Source organism: Mya arenaria, chromosome 13 (assembly GCF_026914265.1).
Source record: "Mya arenaria isolate MELC-2E11 chromosome 13, ASM2691426v1".
Lineage (NCBI taxonomy): Eukaryota > Metazoa > Mollusca > Bivalvia > Myida > Myidae > Mya > Mya arenaria.
Window position 1 is genome coordinate 14,029,632 of NC_069134.1, and position 22,845 is coordinate 14,052,476.

At 39.1% G+C, this 22,845-nt stretch overlaps 2 protein-coding genes across 2 annotated transcripts; both read left to right on the top strand.

Moving 5' to 3' along the window:
* Positions 1 to 9,081: 9,081 nt before the first annotated feature.
* LOC128215011 (transcription factor Sox-11-B-like) lies at positions 9,082 to 11,901 on the top strand. Its single transcript, XM_052921743.1, has 2 exons — positions 9,082 to 9,559; positions 9,854 to 11,901. Exons 1-2 carry the CDS (start codon positions 9,192 to 9,194, stop codon positions 10,653 to 10,655), a joined length of 1,170 nt encoding a protein of 389 aa, XP_052777703.1. The 5' UTR covers positions 9,082 to 9,191; the 3' UTR covers positions 10,656 to 11,901.
* A 5,172-nt stretch (positions 11,902 to 17,073) lies between these two features.
* Positions 17,074 to 20,879, top strand: LOC128215048 (uncharacterized). Its single transcript, XM_052921779.1, has 2 exons — positions 17,074 to 17,150; positions 20,315 to 20,879. Exons 1-2 carry the CDS (start codon positions 17,074 to 17,076, stop codon positions 20,877 to 20,879), a joined length of 642 nt encoding a protein of 213 aa, XP_052777739.1.
* Positions 20,880 to 22,845: the final 1,966 nt, after the last annotated feature.

The window sequence follows — 22,845 nt, forward strand, 5'->3', positions numbered from 1 at the left end:
ATCCCGCAGACCCCTGGCACCACTCAGTAATACCAGCACGCCAGTTGGAGAGTTTTAACAGCTAGAAATATGAAACTGTAAGTCATCTGGTGACCTAGTTTTTTCTGGATATTTTTTTTCATTTGTATAGGCCTATATCTCTGGATACCTTCCTGTCGGGGATGTTTACTGCAGGCCCGCAGCCCCCTTATCAGGGGTTCAGATCTATACCTTGGCTTATGAGCGCTTCTCGGCGCGTGCAGAATTACCGCCCGGCCTCGTCGGGAAATTGAAAACACATGTCGGCTTTAAATTTTGTGTCAACACCGAGATTTTATTACCAGAATGTACGTGTTTTCTCCCGAATTATGGATAATTAAGTGCAATGTATGGAAATCTGTTTAGCATTTCGTCAGCGTGATTAGTTCAATTTCAATACACTTTGAAGTTTGAGTCATTGGTACCAACCTTCAAAGACTTCTCAGACTGTTAAAGTCATGTTTTTATACCACAGTAATGAAATGCAATGAAAATAGGCGAGGGTATCCCCTGTGCTACAATTAATGAGTAATTAACACGGTAATCTGTAAATCTTAAATACCCAAAATATAGAAGTTCCCTACTATTTGCATAAAAAACATCAAGGCAGCACCGCAGACAAATGTTTTAAGATTCGAGGTTAATTAGGACATAGTTCTATTTTCCTGTACTGGGATAACGAAGCGAATACTTAGTAGCCAAATGAAACTTATTGTACAATGTACAGTTTATGTACAAACGGAACAAAAGTGTAGAGCTTGTCTGAATTTTTTATTTAAAAACGATTCATTCAGCTAGCCCCTGTTACAAGTTCGCTGACGAAAGATAGCTCGCATGCTCAAGTGGCAGTATGCGTTTCCAAGGCAACGATTTGTTCCTTTTGGCGTGAAATTAAAATTCTGCACTTGAAATGTGTTCTTACGAGGTCAGGCGATTTGAACCGTGTATAGAAAATGATCAGGGTCTCAGTTTTTTGTGAAATATGGGACCAAATCCCTTTTGACGTTCGCTCAGCGCAGCAGACGACACGAATCCACGTCAGCGAAATGCATTTTAATGCGCTTCAATGACCATGATTACATAAACGCCAGCTGCCGAAAATTTCATTTCGGTTATTATCTAAATTGGATTCTTTGAATTCTGAAACCCTTCAGACTTTTTAGGCATGAAAGGCGATGTGATGAGTCGCTATACAACTCTAGAACAGTCGTAAAACACATGCAAAAATGTACCAATTTTGCTGAATCCACACAAACGCCCGACTGTTGATTACTGTCGCCAATAGACGACGTTTTGCCGAGCCTTAATTCTACTTAACAATAGGATGTAGTATCCATTTCAGATGTATAATCTTGGCTGATCTACCATTGCAAAGTCGCCGGATTCACACCAAATAAACACTAAAGGAAAATGCAAATGTCCAGCCTCAGTCCGATTGTCCATAGCGGCCGGACGGAGGTCACCGGGAAGTAGCTTTAGTGTTTTCTGACCTTAAAGGACTTCACTCCCCGCATCCCTGAATCCCCGGTCATCGCACCGGAGTTCACCGTGAGGTCTTCACAAATCATTTTTTAACTGACCCCAACTTTTAAAGGTCTCTTCCGAATCGTTTATCGGCATTAATTATGGTGCGAGCACCTGCTTCCGACTGTCTCCCGGCACCAAATGGAAACAAATGAGCTGGAAACCAGCATTATATGTAGCAAATGGTCGCATTTCACATCATGAATTATAATCATAGTTTGTGTATTAATTGTTTGTTGCCATGCATTGATAAACCATAATGCACTGAAAGCATATTATACATTTTACTGTAACATAAGTGAAATATTTCTGTATTATCGTCTTAGCTGTAACTATGAATGCCTTCATGCGATGCGTAAAATATATTGCACCATGGTACAAATGTAGATATGTTTGCTTGTAAGAAATTCTACATTTGATGAAGCTGCACCGATTGTGGTTCTTATTTCCGGAAGATGGTTAATACACGTGATTGTAAACACAAACTTCGAAGGTATACACAATAATAGTGTCAGAGGCTGGCACTGGTATTTTAGGGGTAATTCACGGCAAAAAGCTTTCATTAGGGGTCACTGATGATGTCTGACATGTCATAATTATCGTTGCCATGGAAACTAAATATTCCTTGAGTATTCTCAACGACGTGTCATCTCTATTTTTATGGGTTCATTTATTTGGCTTAATTACGCAGCAATGCTAATGAGGTTGTGGGTTTGCAGAACATTGAAACGTTTACATGTTGTTTAATTTTTGTAAAGCTTAATAATGCGAATATATTATAATCAAAACAATCACCAGAAAAAAATGAAATATATCAAAAACGATCTTTCAACTTCATAACTAAAACTTGTTCGTTTCTAAAAATATGAGTATTTAGAAAACAATAAGGATGTATATAGTAGTATATATTAGTGTGCTTATGTCACCATGTCTATACTTGACATCACCGGAATTGTGGAATTTTACCAGCCTCTGAAAGTATTTGCTAATTGAATCCTTGAAGGCGACACAAGTGTCCGTGTCTCTGCGTGTGTCTGCCAGCAGTGACCACACTGGTGTTGAAGTACGTTCAAACATCGATAATGTCCAATTTCCTCGCTATTCACCGGGTGCTGTTAGCCCGCTAAAGGCGACAATGTTTGGTTTTCAGCCTTACGCCGGGGTGCTGAAACCAGCCTCCTAGCTACGGGAAGGGCAGGTGAAGCCTCGACATCGTCACCAAATAGCATTTTAACAGTTACTAAGTAGATTTTATGATAGTGTGAATTATCATTGATTATGTAGATGGTGATAATGTAATGTCTGGTCGCGTGCGGCAAAGGGCAGCTCGGCGCCACTTGAAAAGCTCCCCTATCTGTGTTTTTGACAACCAGGGCCCGGTGCATATAACCAGAGTGATACTTCAAGCTAGCGTGTGGCCGCACGCCGCTCAACTTTCTTTTTTTGTTAAAATGCCATTTTGGCTTTAATGAGATCATTATACCTGTTTAACTTCTTGAAGAACACACATTTTTGTGATTTCCTTTTTTCAGTTTATCACGACTACAGAGTATAGTCACAGCAATTCGTTCAACTTTATTAATTTGTATGTTAGTGGGTCTGAACCTTTTAAATGATAAATCAATAATTTACATGGATGATCAAATAAAACCCATAACAAATCTTAATGGCGAACTCAATCCGTCCTGTCGCCAAAATTAAAATAAGTATTGGGCACCATCTGTTCACAGCTTTTTCAATGGGCTGCTCATCTTATCACCGCCAGGATCTTTTAGTGAAGGTCCTCTTTGATGTTGGGTGACCTGCAACCTCGGCATACCTGATAATTCCCTCTACTAATCAATAATACAGGATTATTCGGGTCAAATAACGGCGTTTTAACTGTAAACTGTTCACAAACATTTGTCTGCGATTGTTCAATGCCCGTCACGTGGGTAACGCCAGCTGAAGAAGCCATCTGTCGCCGAAATTCCATATTTGGGGAAAGAAAATATTTGCTTCATGGCTTAAAGGGGATGTTTCAGCCGAGGAATTTCTGTAATTGATGATAGTTTGATATTTCCGACCGTATTTTGATTAACGATTTTCAGAATTTTGGACTTAACAAAATACTGACTCAACTGAAATGACCAACATATCAAGAACATTGCAGCAGAAGACGAAAGGTCTGTCTAAATGCACTTTGATTACAGATTCATGTAACATATCTGTAGCTTATGATTGCAATATTCATAAACTGGCGGGAATGTTAAAATCTCGACTGGCGTACATCAAAAGAGCACCATACTTTGCACTGGACAGTGGCCTTACCCTAGAGGTTAACGTGATCGTGTTTAACGGCCATGGACGCGTTCGAGATTCTATCGCAGTGTCCCTTGGGCCTCGGGATGTAAGATGGACAGTAATTGATACAAATACCGTGCTAATTTTCTTGATAACCCTCGTAATTGAAAGCATTTTTCGATCGGAAATATGCCCTTTCATAATTAATGCAATTGGGTATTGTTGTCTAAATTTTGAAATAAAGTAGCTGTCCAAAAAATGCATAAGTGTAATGTTAATTCTTTAATCCAAAATAACATTTATTTTCACCAGTGATAATTTTAAGCTGCACTCTCACATATTTAACGTTTATACAACTTTTATTTAATTTGTTTGTGTTGGAACGAGCCAATTTATGCGAATATGCTTGTATACCAGTCATATAAGACTGCTGACAAAACATCGGATTGCAGATTTTTAAATTTATGTTAAAAAAACTGATGTTTTATGCATTTTTGTTAAACCATTAGTAACGCTTTTAGCCATAAATCATTAATTTGACTCAATGATCTTTTGTCAGCCGTCTTTTATCATTGGTTTGCAGATATTTACTAAAAAAAATGCTCATTCCAAGACAAAAAACAAAAAAGTTGTAAATACGATAAATCTGTGAGAGTGCAGCTTTAAGATGCATTTACCTAAAAATGCCTCTATTATAGATAGCATCACCTTTTATTGGCAAAAAATGTAAAGTATATGTACGATTAAAGATCACCATGCAAACTGACTCATTTCGAAGTCTGATGAAGTTAAATGTAATAATTGTTTCTAGTATGCTTTATGATATAATTTATGGTTCGTTCTGGGTTATAAACCTGGAAGAATCCTAAAACACATACGCTTTCTAAATATTCAAATGAGTTAATATCAGATGACTTGTATATTATCGAAGTTATCAATCTGTTAAAAATACAGATGTAAATTGCCGGCGCGTGCTGTATGTCGCTTGGTTACTATTTTATTTCATATTTGATGGCCAACATACATATTTTGGTAATTTCAGTAAATTGTCGTATGGAGTTTATCACGTCGGCTTGAAATACGATTTCAGGTATGTTGGAAGGCGGCTGTCATAAATTGCTTTGATGTTCATTGAAGAAAATTTCGAGGAGCTATTATCAGGTTTTACTTAATTCATAACATTTAAATATTTACTTAATCAAATATAATAACGCATATGTCTCCAACCAACATTTCAATTGCTTAACTTGGACTTAAACTCGTTTCTGATTGGACCGTTCAGACGACAGCTGGCGAGTGGCGCGTGCCGGTTTCTGCGCATGCACCTGCCAGTGACGTCACAAATCTAGAAGCACACGACATGGTACAATTTTGTAAAACTGTGAACCTATTAACACTTTTGAAACTTCAAATGGGCTAAACTCCTCTTCATGGAACACTGGAAAGCTTTTATTAAAAGTATTTGATATGATTTTGCATTGATTTTAAGCCACAGCGAAATAACCATTTATCCCCTTGACCCCCGGCGTCCTCAGCGAACTCCGCCAGGGCAGATGTCCACGGTCTTAAATGATGGCCATCATTATAACTAATTGTTAATTCAACTTTGCTGTTCGACTAGAGTACAATTCTAAACTATATCTTACGCCTCGGTTATTCAGAAATATATTTATTTCAATTTATGTTTACCTAAAATATTTTTGTTTCTCACACTCCTCAATTGCCTGTGAGAATTCAACATCTGTACTGGAGATGTAGGATTTTCTTACAGATGTATGTACAATGAACATACAGAACCCTTGATTGCCTTCCATTCAGGCATCGCCCTTCGCCATACTGTGACCCCATTTAATATGGATTTTCCATAAATCGTGTACGCTTAGGGCTCTTGAACATGGCTCCGTTTCAGGAATATTTTGATTTGAAGTCTTTTATTGATTTTGTCAAACGTGGGAAAGCAAATGTTGGAAGAAAACTCGCACGCGACAACTTGAGTCAGCGACTTTGACAGCGCACGTGCGCACGCGAGGGCCGCGCGCATTCATTATGCAAATGAACGAGTCGTGTGCCGGTATGGTCATGTGACTTTTTATCTGCTATGACATGGAACCGATGTTGTAAAACACAATTAAACTGTACCCATGGCACCGTGTATGTTTAGCATTAAGTTGACACAAGAGATAACCAAAGCGACCCAAGATAGCCACATAGTAGGCACGACGATAACTCCAGCAAACAACAAATTTAATTAAGATTAACTCGAAGTTATCATTCTAATTAATTGCAGGATTCAGTCCCCCGTTTCATTTTTCAGTAGCCAGATAAGCTTCAGGTTTCAGGTACAGATGTTTTCCTGAATCAACTGCTGTGTATCACATCTAATTTATCTTGAACATAACATTTACAATATCTGTCAACCAGACTTACCATAAATCTGCAAAATCTAGCTTCCAAAACGTTTATGTAACTTTTAATAAAATATAAAATCCTAACTCAAAACATATCTCTTTATTATTAAGTAATGGATTCAAGTCGTTAGCAAATGTTATTCTTGCAGATATGCTAAATCTACTTTAAAAGGCGATTAAGATACTATCCCAGCAAGTAAAGGAAGGTCGAGTTATCCTTCGCGGATATGATTAACTAAATTGTAAACATGATGGTATATAATTTGTTACGGATTCATTGTTATAATATCGGTTATTATTAGCAGTACATGTATTTATTGTTACACTCATGATTCTTGTGTACTTCTGTCCAAAATATCCTAAATAAATCGTCACTTGACGTTCTTGAAAACGTCCCTAGAACCTTCGCGTCCCCGTCACGACCTGATTCCCCTATCGACCGGAAATAGGGACGCTAATCAATCTTCCCATGGACATCGATCGGCGCTCATCTGTGGGGCCGCTACCCATCCGCCGGCGTGACAACTGAACAGCAGTCATTCGGGAAATGTTCGATTTTTCTTCAGAATCAGATACCAACTTTATGTGATTGGAAACTAACCTGCCTCTCTTAAATTTTAACATGCCATTTTAACGCCGTAGATTGAACTGTTCCTGATTTATGATATCTTTGACACGTCTGAAAAAATGTGTAAAATAGCAGAGAAAAGTGTGAGCTAGCAGAGGAAAGTGAGGGCAAAACCTCAGTTTCTAGTATGTAAGAGTGTATTGGTGGCTGTAGTACATGCTGACTTAAGTACGGATGATAGGGTCGGTTCAATTTTATTTTAGTATTATTTTAAAAGTGCATCTCAATATGTCGTACGAAGTGACCTTAAATTTAAATAGTGTTTATTTATCAGTTTTAGTCGTAATCCTTTATGCACTTTTTCAACTACCACCCTCGCAGACCGACACATTTAAATGATGAATAAACTTAAAGTTTGTTATACACCGTGATTAAGCGAAAACAACTATTAAAACTGGGCTTGGTTGATTATAGTAGAATGTGGGTATGTACTATAAGTAAGCTGATGAGTTTCCTCGCCACGCTCCAAGGATTTAGTTTTAACCACTCCAATACCACTGTGTGAAGTGTTACGTTTTGTACTCATAGAGTGCTATGAGCCAATAAGCCCACTGCTGGTGACTGTGATCATGTAGATTACCCTAAAACTTACAGCCATACGAGTGATTAAGAACCAACGATTGACTAATGGAGTACATGTATTATAAGTTCATGTTTGAGCAACTTGTTTACAACTACGATGACACTGCGTTATAAAATATATGTAGGCTGTTTCAATAACAGGAGAGACATTCATGATCCATCTTTTTAAAGTCCAATACAATCTCACGATATCATACTGGTGCTGGCTATCGGTGCAACTGGGGGATAGACAAATATGTTGTATCTAGAAATTGTCTTTAGATTTGTAAATACAACGAGTGAGCTGCTCTAGAGGACAGTAGCCACAATTGGCCTGTAACGGTGCATAGGTGGCAGTATCGGTCAGAGATGGTGGTATATATTTTTGAATTTTGGGATATAATTATCTTTATGATAAGAAGGAATTAAAGACGGTATGCGACCTAGCCCAATAAACCTGAACTTTTCAAGTAATAAACAACAAAACATGGACACAAACGTAAATATACTTTCACGAAAACCTTGTATCTAAAATATCCAGCAGTGTTCGGCTTACCCCTATGGTTTCGATAAAAAAACACATAATGTGTTCTTAAACAAGAAACTTACTTTTGCACTTAAATAGGGTTTTTATAGACTTAAAGCTTCTGATCTTGATGATCATCTAGAATTTACAAAAAAATGCGGCTTCTCCACAAGAACGCATATCTGCAATAACTTCTTTTATATATCCAATACGTTGGTAAACCTAAGTGCATTACAGGCAGACAGGTACGACTATTGCTTTACTTAGGCATTCTTACTATACTTTTCATTATAATCAGTAATGTTTTCAACATCTCTGACCGATACTGCCACCTGTGGTATTTTGCTGGCAGTTGATTCTGATTACTAGGTTATTGAACTGGCGCTGTGAACATTTAAAATCCTACTAGATGTAAATGACAGCCTTCTGTCATCTTATAGAATAAATACAACGAAGTCAATGAACGCATTTTGGCGATATCAAGGTTGATAGCTTGTTACTTAGGTATAAGATATATAATCTCTGAATGATGTTTGGCAAGTTACATAAATGATATTAGTTTTCTCCATGTTTACTGTTTTTTTCTCTCAAAATAATCGTAGGCCTAATTACTCAGACTGCACCGGAATCTATTAAAACCTGGAGTTTCATTCACGATGTTTTGTAAACAAACAGGTAAGTATAGTAAGTCAGAACACCCAAGATTGATTGACTAAGGGGACGGTCCAATGCCTACTTATCCAACCTTCTTTTACAACGAACATAGTGCATTATAAGCTGATTTCAAATTCATAAAATCTTGCTAGCTATATCCAACTTCAGCGATATTTCGGTATCTTTTGAACTGCTGGCTTTTCTTCTAATGAAAACCATCTGTCGAATTTTCGATGGCAGAGTAGAATCCGTTGAAAATTTGAAGTTTTGAAGGTATTGACCTAGAAAGCGAGTAAATTCACCCAGCAACATCTAAGCCCCGCCTCTCTAACGGCTAGAAGTCTTATTTTCTCACGCTCTTTTCGATAGCCCCGCCTCTGCTCGGCGCTGATTGGATAGACGAGCAGTAGGTGTTGCGATCGCTCGCTGTTGTATATATACCGCTACTTGCTCGCTATTTGAATCAAATAGAGCTCAAGTCTTCCGCGATTGCAATCAACTCGGTACTAAAGAAAACACTTTATTCAGGGATTTTCTATCGAAGTGATTTGATGTTACATTTTGGACTTTAATGTATTAGATAGCAAACATGGTGCCACAAAATAGCCCAGGTGCTTCAAGCAGTGGATACAGCAGTGACGATGGAATTAACAATAATGTCGCAATGTTTGGGTCACAAACGATCAATCCGAACACAAACACTCCATACTCGGATGCTACAATGTGCAAGAAAGTGACGACTCACGTCAAGAGACCAATGAACGCTTTCATGGTGTGGTCTCAGATTGAGCGAAGGAAGATTTCAGAAGTTGCGCCAGATATGCACAATGCTGAAATCAGCAAACAACTCGGTGCTCGGTGGAAATTACTCGATGAAAATGACAGACAGCCTTTTATCGAGGAAGCAGAACGATTAAGGATCTTACACATGCAAGAATATCCGGATTATAAATACAGGTAACAAGTTTTTTCACTCAAATAAATAAAGTAGGTCATCACAGCTTTTGCGTCTCCGATATACTTTCATTTTGCGAACATCTGATTCAGAATGATTGACAGCCGGTGACCTATATCTGTATATCGACTAAATACTGGCTGGCTGCGCAGTTAATTTGTAAATATACGTAACCTTTTTTCGGTGCATGAGCTTATAAGTACTTGAAGGACCATAAACGTTTGGTTCGTGCAGTTTTTTGATGTGACCATTGTCAATAAAGTACAAATTGTATAATGTAAATTTTGTACTTTCAGACCAAGGAAAAAGGCAAAGCAGGCGCCAACTAAACCTGAACAGCAGGTGACCAAGGGAAAGGTGACGAAACCCTCAAAAGCGAGAACGGACCGGAACCGGTACCAGAAGGGGCCATCCGCCGTCAAGGCGGCACTCGCCTCCCCCACTCAGTATACTCCTATGCATTCAACAAATACTCAACAGAGCCGACTCAAACTCAAATTGACAATCGATGAAAAATTTAAAGAGTGTATTCGTGCCAGTAAAAATGTCCAAGTCCCCTCGTGTCAGCTGACACCCCCGGGCAAGGTTCCTGCCAGCCCAGAGTACACGCCCCTGACCCCGGACTCGACCAGCTTCTACCCCGAGGATCATTACGAGACCCCCGCCCCATCCCCCGTCGAGGAGGCCATGGTGGTGGTGAAAACAGAGTTCCACATCAATAACAACAACATCGTACAGCAGCCAGAGGGGTCCACCCTAGCTGATTTAGACAATCTCACTGACATTCTCCAGATGCCTGGCAACTGGCAGATGGACATCGAAAACATGGATTTAAGCAAACTCGCCGATACGGACTTCCCTAATTTTGACACAAATATTCAAGTGCAAAATCATCCACAGTTCCAGCCCACAAACATTGTGAGCAGTTCCATCGCCAATGTGCCCAATAGTGCTATTTATGTGAATACTTACTCTAACCCCACTTCCTCACATTTCGAATTCCCGGACTATTCAACTCCAGAAGTGTCGGAAATGATTGGACTTGAGAACGAATGGTTGGACATCTCTGTCTTAGGTTCAGTCACAACTGCTCATTAAACAAACATTCGCTCACTTATAGTTTCCATATATTTTATATGTGCGCAAATGTTCATACAAAGTTATTATTTCAAATATTCGGGAATATGTGCAAGATACTGTAATGAAGACTGTGAAAATGTTGTTCGCAACTGTTTGTGGCCTATTTAAATTAATTCTATATTATTGAGGGCCCACTGCAGTTCGCATGTGATCAAAATTTATGCCTTTTTAATAGAGGACCATATTACTTATGAAACGGCAGGAGCATCCAACATGTATTTTGAAATGTAAATATGTAAATAGTCCCTATGTGTATATTTTGTTACAGAAATTGATTGTGACTGTCGTCTTGAGTACCAGTTTTTGATAAGAGATTTTATACATTTTTGAGATAGGCATAGATTGATTGTTATATTTGTTCTTCAAAAGGGCTCTGCAATGTTTTGTTAAAAGAAATGTTGAGAAGGTATATGAATGTGGGAAAGGTCAGATATGTTTCTAAAAGATATGCATTGAAAAATATTGCCAAAGTTGTTCAGTAGAGATAATTATGTTCATTTATGACTAACACATATGATATACAGTAGCGTAGATGAGTGTGAAACTATAATCATATATTGTACGCAATATTTAGTCAAATATGTGTATTGTTTTATTATTGTTTCCAATGTTTTCCATTCATGTCAAAGTCACATTCACTGATATGTATTCCAGGTACAAATGTCATATTTTTGTGAAATATGTGAGAAATGATATTAAGAGAGTCTTATTTCATTAGATTAGTATACAAGCTGAAGTTATTAGTAGCCAAATGTTTAATGCATAAGTTATTAGTAATTCTATCAGGTTAGTGAAACAGGACTGCTACTTTTTGTATGTGCTTTCACCACAACTGCCTTTACAGGTGATATCGTTTTTACAAACAGGTTGCATTTTTATAAGAAGCAATCATTTTTTGTAATGAATATTGTGTAGGGTTACATTCAACCTTCGCATTTATTTTTCTCAGAAAATCTCACCATGGAGTTCTCACTGACTGTGTCTCAATGCATTATGATGCTCGACATTTCGTCGATAAAATTGTGCTAACTTATCATTGAAAACTTATCATTTTTGTATATATCATTGTAGATACTCTATTTAAATCATTTTGGTCAACGAAATGTTATTATTTATGTACTAAAGTACAGTTTATGTGAAATGTTTTACATGATACATGTATCGAATTGAATGTATTAAATTCACAAAACTGGCAAAAAACCTATACAGTGTTGAGTTATTTTTAAAACGAAGTATGGGCACGATCTACGACGCCCCCTTGTCTGTCAGCCAGTAATTGACAGGTAGATTCATTTTCACCTGTTTTGTTGTACCCAGTGCCTTTTGACGGAGTTTAATATGGAGCGTTATTGCAGACTTTAAAGTGATCTATTTACGAGATATTGTTTTCTTGTTCATAGATTATTAATTTGCACTAAGTGCGTCTGCTTTGACGAACATATCGGTGTTGTTTGACTTAAGTCTACTGCGCGGGTTCGACTTGTGTATTGTGGTGTAAGAAACTACGATGTATTAGAAACTGCGATGTAACATCCTCTGTGGTCGATAGTTGTATACTTGATGAAATAACGTTAGTAATCCTTTTACAATAATTCGTTTATTAGTCATGTCAAGTACGAGTTATGAACTCGTTTCCGTCACTTTCTTGAAGACGCATTTCAAGGCGGGGGCTTTAAACTTCGTTATGATTTTCAATAGGTTTAAGAGTGTTTGTGTAACAATATAGATTGTTATCAAAGCTATGTTGTATCTAAATACCCAAGATATTTAAATAATTTACCAGAAAACTGAAGGTATGTTATCTACCGGTGTGTAATTTCCGTCTGATAGCATGGATACATAGCGAAGGTCGAAACTGGCAAGGTCAAGAAGAGCCGGAGGGGGTGCAGATAGCGTGTTTGTCAATAAATTCGGGATTTAGATACCGCGAAGTGCGATCAGCTGCTTAGCGGGGCCCGTCAATTTACGAGACGTTACGTAACGTGATGTCACGTATTTGGTCTAGCTATTACAACAATTTACAACCCCTATAGAAAAATGTGATAAAGTTGTGATAGCAAATATGACTAAATGGTTCTATTACAGTGACATATATTAAAAGGCAATTGTAAACGCGCGCGAAACGCAAATGTCTGTTGTTGGATTTTCTCAACAACTGGGTCTTTGAAAAGAATTGCACGTATCCAAATTGGTGGGATTTATTTTATGAATAAAATATACGTACACGAAGATGTATAATGTAGCTTTCAGCACTCCAAAGCACCAGAGAACCTGGTGGTACTAGATTGCCCTGAGTGCTTTTAACCCCGCCGACCTGCAATAATTCTCCGGCGATACTTAACTTTACTGATGGCCGGGTCAGCCTCCAGTAATTGCTTTTACAACGCGTGTTTCTTTCCATCTCTCCACCAGAACCGGTCTAACGTTATGTTTCGTATGGTATTGTAAGTCCATAAAGCGTACCGCACATCCGGCTTTAACGTTGCTGTGCTCAACAAACTACCGAGCATTATTAGAATATTTCCTTAGACCGAGATCTCTCCCGAAAATACTCGGTCTTAAAGCCATGTAAATGGGCAGATATATCGCATTATTCTTAAATATCGTTTGTGTGTTTGAAAATGCTGGGATGGTTAAGTAGATTATTAGATTTTGAAGCAAGGTCTCACCGTATGGACATGCAATGATACACAATTTTACACTTGGACCATTCATTTGTATATTTACCGAAAAAAATACGAACAGGCGAAACTAAAGCTATGTATAATGTCTCCCTAAAGTCATAACTCTGAAGCTTTTACCTGGTTCCCCGACCCTTACGACGGTGTATGTATAAAAAGGGTTGTTTGAATGCATTTCAAGCAATAAATAAATAATGCTTTAATAGAGTAAACATGCGAGGTTGATAGCAGGATCTGCACAGCATGCACAGTGCATAGTGTCAGAACCGTAACTGATCTACCTGTTAATTAATCTAAACTCAATCAATCAGGTCTCACCTGGCTGCCCAAATACAAGAGCCCCAGGTGGGTTGAATACCATAGTTTCATTTTATTGCCAATATCAGCAAAATGATGTACAAGAATGGCCTCACAAAAAGATATCACACTACTCGTGTCTGTCTTTAATTTCGGCATGACACAGCATTGAAAATCACTTAAATAAGGATAATTTGTTGTACTTTAAGACCTACTCCCAACACGTTTGAAAAACATCAACAACAAACAAGCAAAATGAGAAATTGTTTAATTGTGTTTTGAGTTCCCAAAACAACTATTCACGTTTCCGTGCACAAGTATGTGAAGCTTCTTGTCTTTCAATACGTGCCCTTGGTTCGCAGCACGCGGCAGTCCGCTTGTTTATATTGGCATTATTGAAATGTTTCTCCTGACATTTGCTTTCTAAAAGCAATGGTACATCTTTTAAAATAAGTCTTCATTTTCCTGATTTACTTAACATTTAGCATTTCGGTACATTTATATTGACTATATTTGCTATAGACTTCTTCACAAGTAATGCAGTTTGACGTATGAGCGAACGAAATCAAGTCCCGAGTATAAACATTTAGCAAGTTTAGAGGGTTTTTTTAAATGTTAGCAGTAGAAGAAACTTCGCCATTTGGCACGCGTTGATTTGTAACATGTAGAACAAACATATAAACAACCTTGTAAGTACAAATAAACATCTATCTGATCGATATGACATCCGTCATCCCGTATTGCAGTTTTCGGCGATTGCTTGATTGGTGCCAATCTACGTTCGACAGTTTAGCCGATTTACCGGGCACTGCCAACATCTGCGAACAAATTTGACCGATTAAGAATCTTTTCAGGCCCAATCATGGCCACGAACCCCTGATCTTTCGCGGGTTTGACACTTAACTATGGAGTTTCTTTTAAAACGCACATGTTTTCACGCCCAATTGTACTTTAATAGAAGACAGATGTTTGTTTACAATTACATCATTTGACGAAAAGTATCTTCAGTGCGCTTCGCCGTGTTTTGATGTTTTATGATTAAATCACAATTATTCTTATCAAGAGTAATAACCAATTAACGCCTTAGGTGTTGAAGTGTTTTCCATATGTTCGGATTTTCGGATAGCTCCAGGAGTTTATGTGCACTACAGGCGCACATCTAGGTGTAGCTACAAGGCGTATTCAAGTTTGAGTGCATCTTACATCGTACACTGCAGTTTTGTTATCCTTCTGGGTTTTAGGTTGATATGACGAATTTACTGTGGTTGAACTTAAGGAAAAAGTGAATACAAATCGTTCTTCAGTGAACGTGCTATCAATTTTAATTGACCACAGGTGAGTAGAATACTCAATGTATGAAAGTGGTGTCGCACAAGTAGGGACTGAACAAGCGACTGTGGCAGTAGCTGAATTCCTGGAATTAGGAATGCAGTCCAAGGGACACAACTCCTACTAACATTATAGACAGCATTGTTATATTTCTAAACAGTAACCGCATTAATTTCCCCATAAATAGTTGCGGTGTATTGTATAATGTATATACATCACGTTGAATGACAACAGCGTGACATAAACAGCCATTTTTAGTAAAAAGTACTTTCAATCATATAATGAACAAATTACTCGTTTGTTCTATAAACGATCGTGAAAAATTCAATTAGTGTACTTAAACGGTTATTATGTATCAATTGTATGAAATGAATAACTACCGTATATAATCTTCCTATAAACACTCAATTACTAAAGATAATAATTTAAAAGTAATCAGTCTCAATTGATCAAGAACGAAAAACATGAAATTTTAAACAACCACCACATCGTTTTAGCGGTCATCATTCAGCATCATCATCATCATCATCAGGAGCAGCAGCACTACCAACACCACCAACACCATCATCATCACCACCACCGTCATCGTCATCATCATCGCCGTTGTGTTTCTCAACATCAGCAGTTTCGCCAGTAACTAAATGGACATTTTGGCACAATGATAGTTGACTATTTCTTGGTTTTCAGCCAACTAATTGAACTGACACGATATTTATGAATTATTTTCACACTGTGCGTTTGGGAGCAAAGTCCGAACGAACGGCGAAAAGGTAGTAAATAAATATAGGTCTGCCATAAGCCGTTGACTTGCATGGTTTGAAAGATTCATGTGTTTGGCCCCCGGTCAGCTAGATGATTAGGAAGATTATAGCGGTCATAATTAGGCTGGACATGAGTTTAAACACTCACACTGCGTTATAGATGACTCTCCATAAACATACACCCCGCCATTTCTCAAACATGACTAAAATGTATTAGAATCTTTCAAATTGTACATTTTGATGTATAAACAAAACGGGTTTCTCACGAGTACGTGGGGTCCTGTTTAAATACACGTATCTGGGATTATTTAGGTTAAATGTCGTCGTTTTGACTCTTTTTACGACATTTGTTGCAGAAAACAAATACATAGGACGTGCGGTCGTGCGGAATAAGAGGTGGGTGGCATATTTTGTATCGTGTGGAAAGGTCAGAATCGTCACGTTCATGTTATGTTGGAACGAACACTGCATTCTGTGCAGACCAACTATACATAGTACGTCAGTGCACTTCTCTGTATGTAAACTTGTAATATGTTAAATACTTTCAAAGGAACTATCGACCTGCCGCGTGTCATAGGTATGTAAATGTATATGGTATTAAATGTTTCAAAAACAAACCAGATATCTTAAAACCACTGCAAACCTAAGAACACTAATTAATTTCTCTTGAGTAAACTTATTTTTTGTTTCTTTTACTAAAACAAGAGAAAGGGATGCATATGGTGTTTGTACAGACATTTCCGCTCAATGTTGGCGGTTGCTGGTGATACTCGTTGGTGAATGTTGCTGGTGTTGATAATGATGACTGTAAACAGAAACAAGTGGTGATGTTGCTGCAGTTGTCGTTGCTTCTGTTGAAGCTGCTTGGACATGCGTCAGTTCACTGATGCGCGGGCTAATGACGGGCAAAGTGGAGATTTAACCTTGGGCCGACTGTTCAGAACTGTGTTATACTAGTAGTTAACAACGTGATTAACGCCATCGTTGTTTACTCTGTAAACTGAAATATTTCATGATGTGCTCAAAAAGAAACAGTTGTCTGAAATCTTGTTAGAAATGAAGCAGATCACAATTGAATCTAGAGCGATAGCTATTCGAAAACAGCAACGATGACGTTAACAACATTGTTAACTTGTGATGAGTATTCAATTTGCTACATAAAACACAATTTATGTATTGAATACAAGTGAACAATTGTCCTGATTAATACAAGCTATTTTAGTGATGAAATTATTCACATTATAACCCCAAGCGACACTGACAACCCAAAGTACAATACTTGCCGCGTACATCAATACTACGTAGACTATGGAGGGCACGACATGCCACTGGTCATCTCTGATACACATCAGACCTCAGACATGCGGGCCATTTCAGGTCAAAAGGCATGTTAAGTCAGTAACCCGAAATGACCGCTGGACCGACCGGTAGCGACGATGCCTTACCATGTTATACATACACTCTCAATCAAATCTACAATGTAAATCGAGCCAGACCCTCTGTATGCGCGATGTTAATGGTTCTACCAAATCTGTATGCAGTTATTTCGACAATAAAACAGCAAAAGTTGAATGAGCTAGAAACTTTGGTTAAACTTTTATTTTCTTGCACCTCATTTTATTGTTGGCCTTCCAAGTGTCACGGTCGTACACTGAACGAACCGCATATGGACCGATAGTCGTATACAATATTACAATTAACTTTATACGAAGCCGTTAGATTAAAATACATGCGCGTGACACGACCCATCACCCATCAATATTTATTATACTTGACTATCGGCGGTTCGTATATTTGACGGTGAGTGTCGAAGGGTCATGTTTGTTGCACGTATGCGTTGAAAGTGTTCCCATTTTGACGATTCATTTGTAAATAAAATTCAGTTTTTTACTGTAATGTAACATATATGCTTGTTGTTGTTTTTCTGGAATTTGAACCCAGTTTTCTCAATTAGTGGAACCCAGCCCGCCATCATCGACCTCTGGAATACCGTCGAAAAATGGCGCGGAATATGGCATACCAAAAGGGGGCGGGGCACTCTCATACGTTCAAAAGTTCGCCATTATGTTAACTAAATCAACAATGCAACAAAAACATTGATATGATTCCGTTTTTTAATAAATATGTATTATCTTTAATTTATTCGATTTTAATGAGAGTTCAGTTCTTTTGTAAAACTAGGCCTATGTAATGCTGTAATTGTTTATCATAAATCTGTCAATAGCGTCAATTAAAACGAAGTTCTCAAGAAAATGTGAGAGGCTAATTATTATAGAACTGATCTGGTTACGTAAGCTGATGTCAAATGGTTGTATAGATGTTATATCTGTATGGCCTGCTTACACGGGCTTTTATAACTTGATAAGATGACAGATTGACAGACGAGATGTATTAATTAGCCCAGGAAAACTTCGAGCGATACTGTCTCTTCACTAGATGAAAATATTGTGATATTAAACAAGTGATTTTCTTATTTCAATCTAGAAATACAAGTTCTTATGATATTCACCTTATTTTTGAACTGCTGTTGCTGTCGACTAGGAACTTGATAACGGTTCATTTAATCTTAATTTGGAATAATTTGCAAATTCCCAAAATAAGCAAATATATAAGTACAAATCATTCTCAATTGTACGAACAAGCTTAGTTGGTATACCTATATTATCATATGACATTAATTATAAACGTATAAAAAAATATTGACAAAATGAATTAAATGTAACGATGGTTTACAGAAACTCAACAGATTTAAAATTGAACAATGTTATGTAATAACATAATGTAATACTATAGAGCCCTCACTTCAGGTAAATAACCAAAATCGGCTGGAATATTGCCTTAATAATTATATATGCCGTTAACTGGATCGTTACGGGATATGAACATAAACGTGTCAGCATTTTATTTTATTACAATGTTTGGCTGGACTCCGCAATATAAAACAATATTGTCATCGAAATTCATTACCCGCGGCGAAAATTGAATAACTGTTCAGAGGGAACTCATTTGTTTTCGATGATAGGCAATGATAGGCGTAAGTCAAACATATCATTTATAATTATAATCTTATCTCGCGCTCGAGAGTTTCGATTAATAGGCATGTTTAACATAACCACTTAAGTGAGTCTGAACACGCCCGTTGGGCAAAAGGTACAGTATAAACACACAGCCTAAAACAAACGAGTAACAGTTTTTCAATACATCTTTCATGATACATCTGTTGACAGCTTTTTGGTGCACAATATTTCATACTCCATCTTTAACAACCGTTTCGGTACAGCATCTTATATCTGTTGTCAGCTTTCAGTACAACATCTCTCATACTACATCGATAACCAGTATTTAAGCACAACAATTTTCATACTACACACATGTACATCGATCGCCAGCGTTTCAGTATATCGTTCATGCTACATCTATCGCCAGCGCTTCAGTACATCGTTCATTCTACATCTTTCGCCAGCGTTTCAGTACATCGTTCATTCTACATCTATCGCCAGCGTTTCAGTAGAACATCGTTCATGCTAAATATATTGCCAGCGTTTCAGTAGAACATCGTTCATGCTACATCTATTGCCAGCGTTTCAGTACATCTTTCATGCTACATCTATCGCCAGCGCTTCAGTACATCGTTCATTCTACATCTATCGCCAGCGTTTCAGTACATCGTTCATGCTACATCTATCGCCAGCGTTTCAGTAGAACATCGTTCATGCTACATTTATTGCCAGCGTTTCAGTACATCGTTCATTCTACATAAATCGCCAGCGTTTCAGTACATCGTTCATTCTACATCTATTACCAGCGTTTCAGTACATCGTTCATGCTACATATATCGCCAGCGTTTCAGTACATCGTTCATGCTACATATATCGCCAGCGTTTCAGTACATCGTTCATTCTACATCTATCGCCAGCGTTTCGGTAGAACATCGTTTATTCTACATCAATCGCCAGCGTTTCTGTACATCGTTCAGTTTTCATCTATTGTCAGCGTTTCAGTACATCGTTCATGCTACATATATCGCCAGCGTTTCAGTACATCGTTCATGCTACAGCAATCGCCAGCGTTTCAGTACATCGTTCATTCTTCATCTATTACCAGCGTTTCAGTACATCGTTCATGCTACATCAATCGCCAGCGTTTCAGTTCATCGTTCATTCTTCATCTATTGTCAGCGTTTCAGAAGAACTTTGTTCATACTAAAACCATTACCAGCGTTTCAGTACAACATATTTTATACTTCATGTGTTTATAACAAGCATTTCAATACAGCTTTTCACACTACATTTATTACCACCGTTTCGGTACAACATCTTTTATATCATATATATCTGTATATTGTCAGAGTTTCAGTACAACATATTTCATCGATTACCAGTGTTTTGGTAAAACACATTTAATACTCCATCTTTAATCAGGGTTTAAGTACAAGATCTTTCATACTACATCTTTGAGCAACTTTCATAATTTATATATTACCAGCTTTCATAATAAACCTATCACCAGATTTTCAGTATAACATCTTTCATTCTACATCCATTACCAGCGTTTCAGTACAAAATGTTAAAAGATCCTCGCCTAACGCATCGAACAGTCCAAACATTCAGAGATCCCCGCCTATCGCATCGAACAGCCCAAACGTTCAGAGATCCCCGCCTGACGCATCGAACAGTCCAAACGTTCAGAGATCCCCGCCTAACGCATCGAACAGTCCAAACGTTCAGAGATCCCCGCCTGACGCATCGAACAGCCCAAACGTTCAGAGATCCCCGCCTGACACATCGAACAGCCCAAACGTTCAGAGATCACCGCCTAACGCATCGAACAGTCCAAACGTTCAGAGATCCCCACCTACCGCATCAAACAGTCCAAACGTTCAGAGATCCCCGCCTAACGCATCGAACAGTCCAAACGTTCAGAGATCCCCGCCGAACGCATCGAACAGTCCAAACGTTCAGAGATCCCCGCCTAACGCATCGAACAGTCCAAACGTTCAGAGATCACCGCCTAACGCATCGAACAGTCCAAACGTTCAGAGATCCCCGCCTAACGCACCGAACAGTCAAAACGTTCAGAGATCCCCGCCTAACGCATTGAACACTCCAAACTAGAAGAGATCCGCGCCTGACGCATTGAACACTCCAAACTAGAAGAGATCCCCGCCGAACGCATCGAACAGTCCAAACGTTCAGAGATCACCGCCTAACGCATCGAACAGTCCAAACGTTCAGAGATCACCGCCTAACGCATCGAACAGTCCAAACGTTCAGAGATCCCCGCCTAACGCACCGAACAGTCAAAACGTTCAGAGATCCCCGCCTGACGCATTGAACACTCCAAACTAGAAGAGATCCCCGCCTGACGCATCGAATACTCCGAACTATAAGAAGTCCACGCCTGACGCATCGAACACTCCAAACTAGAAGAGATCCCCGCCTTACGCATCGAACAGTCCAAACGTTTAGAGAGCCCCGCCTAACGCATCGAACAGTCCAAACGTTTAGAGATCCCCGCCTAACGCATCGAACAGTCCAAACGTTCAGAGATCCCCGCCTAACGCATCGAACAGCCCAAACGTTCAGAGATCCCCGCCTAACGCATCGAACAGTCCAAACGTTCAGAGATCCCCGCCTAACGCATCGAACAGTCCAAATGTTCAGAGATCCCCGCCTTACGCATCGAACAGTCAAAACGTTCAGAGATCCCCGCCTAACGCATCGAACAGTCCAGACGTCCAGAGATCCGCGCCTGACGCATCGAACAGTCAAACTACTAGTATAAGAGTTCCCCGCCTGACGCATCGAACAGTCTAAACTATAAAAGATCCGCGCCTTACGCATCGATCAGTCCAAACTACTAGAATAAGAGTTCCCCGACAAACGCATCGAACAGTTCAAACTGTAAGAGATCCGCACCTGACGCTTCGAACACTTCAAAGCCCCGCCTAACGCATTGAACACTCCAAACTATAAGAGATCCTCGCCTGACGCATGGAACGGTTCAAACTATAATAGATCGCCGCCTGACGCATCGAACGCTCCAAACTTCAAGAGATCCGCGCCTGACGCATCGAACAGTACAAACTATAAGAGATCCCCGACAAACGCATCGAACAGTCCAAATAATAAGAGATCCGCGCCTGACGCATCGAACAGTCTAAGCGTTCACAGATCCGCGCCTAAGATATCGAACAGTCCAAACGTTAAGAGATCCCCGACTAACGCATCGAACAGTTCAAACTTTAAGAGATCAGGGCTTGACGCATCGAACACTCCAAACTATAAGAGATCCTCGCCTGACGCATTGAACGGTTCAAACTGTAAGAGATCCGCGCCTGACGCATTGAATACTCCAAAACCCCGCCTAACGCATTGAACACTCCAAACTATAAGAGATCCTCGCCTGACGAATTGAACGGTTCAAACGTTCAGAGATCCCCGCCTAACGCATTGAACGGTTCAAACGTTCAGAAATCCCCGCCTAACGCATTGAACACTCCAAACTATAAGAGATCCTCGCCTGACGAATTGAACGGTTCAAACGTTCAGAGATCCCCGCCTAACGCATTGAACGGTTCAAACGATCAGAAATCCCCACCTAACGCATTGAACACTCCAAACTATAAGAGTTCCCCGGTTGACGCATCGAACAGTCCAAACGTTTAAAGATCTCCGACTAACGCATCGAACAGTCCAAACTATAAGAGATCCGGGCTTGACGCATCGAACAGTTCAAACTTTAAGAGATCCCCGCTTAACGCATCGAACAGTTCAAACTATAAGAAATCCCCGCCCGTCGCAGTGAACATTCTAAACAATAAGTGATCCCCGCCTTACGCATCGAACAGTCCAAACTATAAGAGATACCCGCCTAACGCATCGAACAGTCCAAACTATAAGTGATCCCCGCCTTACGCATCGAACAGTCCAAATTATAAGAGATCCCCGCCTTACGCATCGAACAGTCCAAACTATAAGAGATCCCCGCCTAACGCATCGAACAGTCCACAGTATAAGGGTTCCCCTTCTTACGCATCGAACAGTCCAAAGTAAAAGAGATCCCCGCCTAACGCATCGA

What these genes read in the sequence shown, in the direction of transcription:
- LOC128215011 (XM_052921743.1), top strand. Translation starts at nt 9,192, where the DNA reads ATGGTGCCACAAAATAGCCCAGGTGCTTCAAGCAGTGGATACAGCAGT. An exon ending in TATCCGGATTATAAATACAG is followed by an intron (nt 9,560 to 9,853) that starts GTAACAAGTTTT and finishes TTGTACTTTCAG; the next exon opens with ACCAAGGAAAAAGGCAAAGC.
- LOC128215048 (XM_052921779.1), top strand. Translation starts at nt 17,074, where the DNA reads ATGGAGGGCACGACATGCCACTGGTCATCTCTGATACACATCAGACCT. An exon ending in GGGCCATTTCAGGTCAAAAG is followed by an intron (nt 17,151 to 20,314) that starts GCATGTTAAGTC and finishes ATCCATTACCAG; the next exon opens with CGTTTCAGTACAAAATGTTA.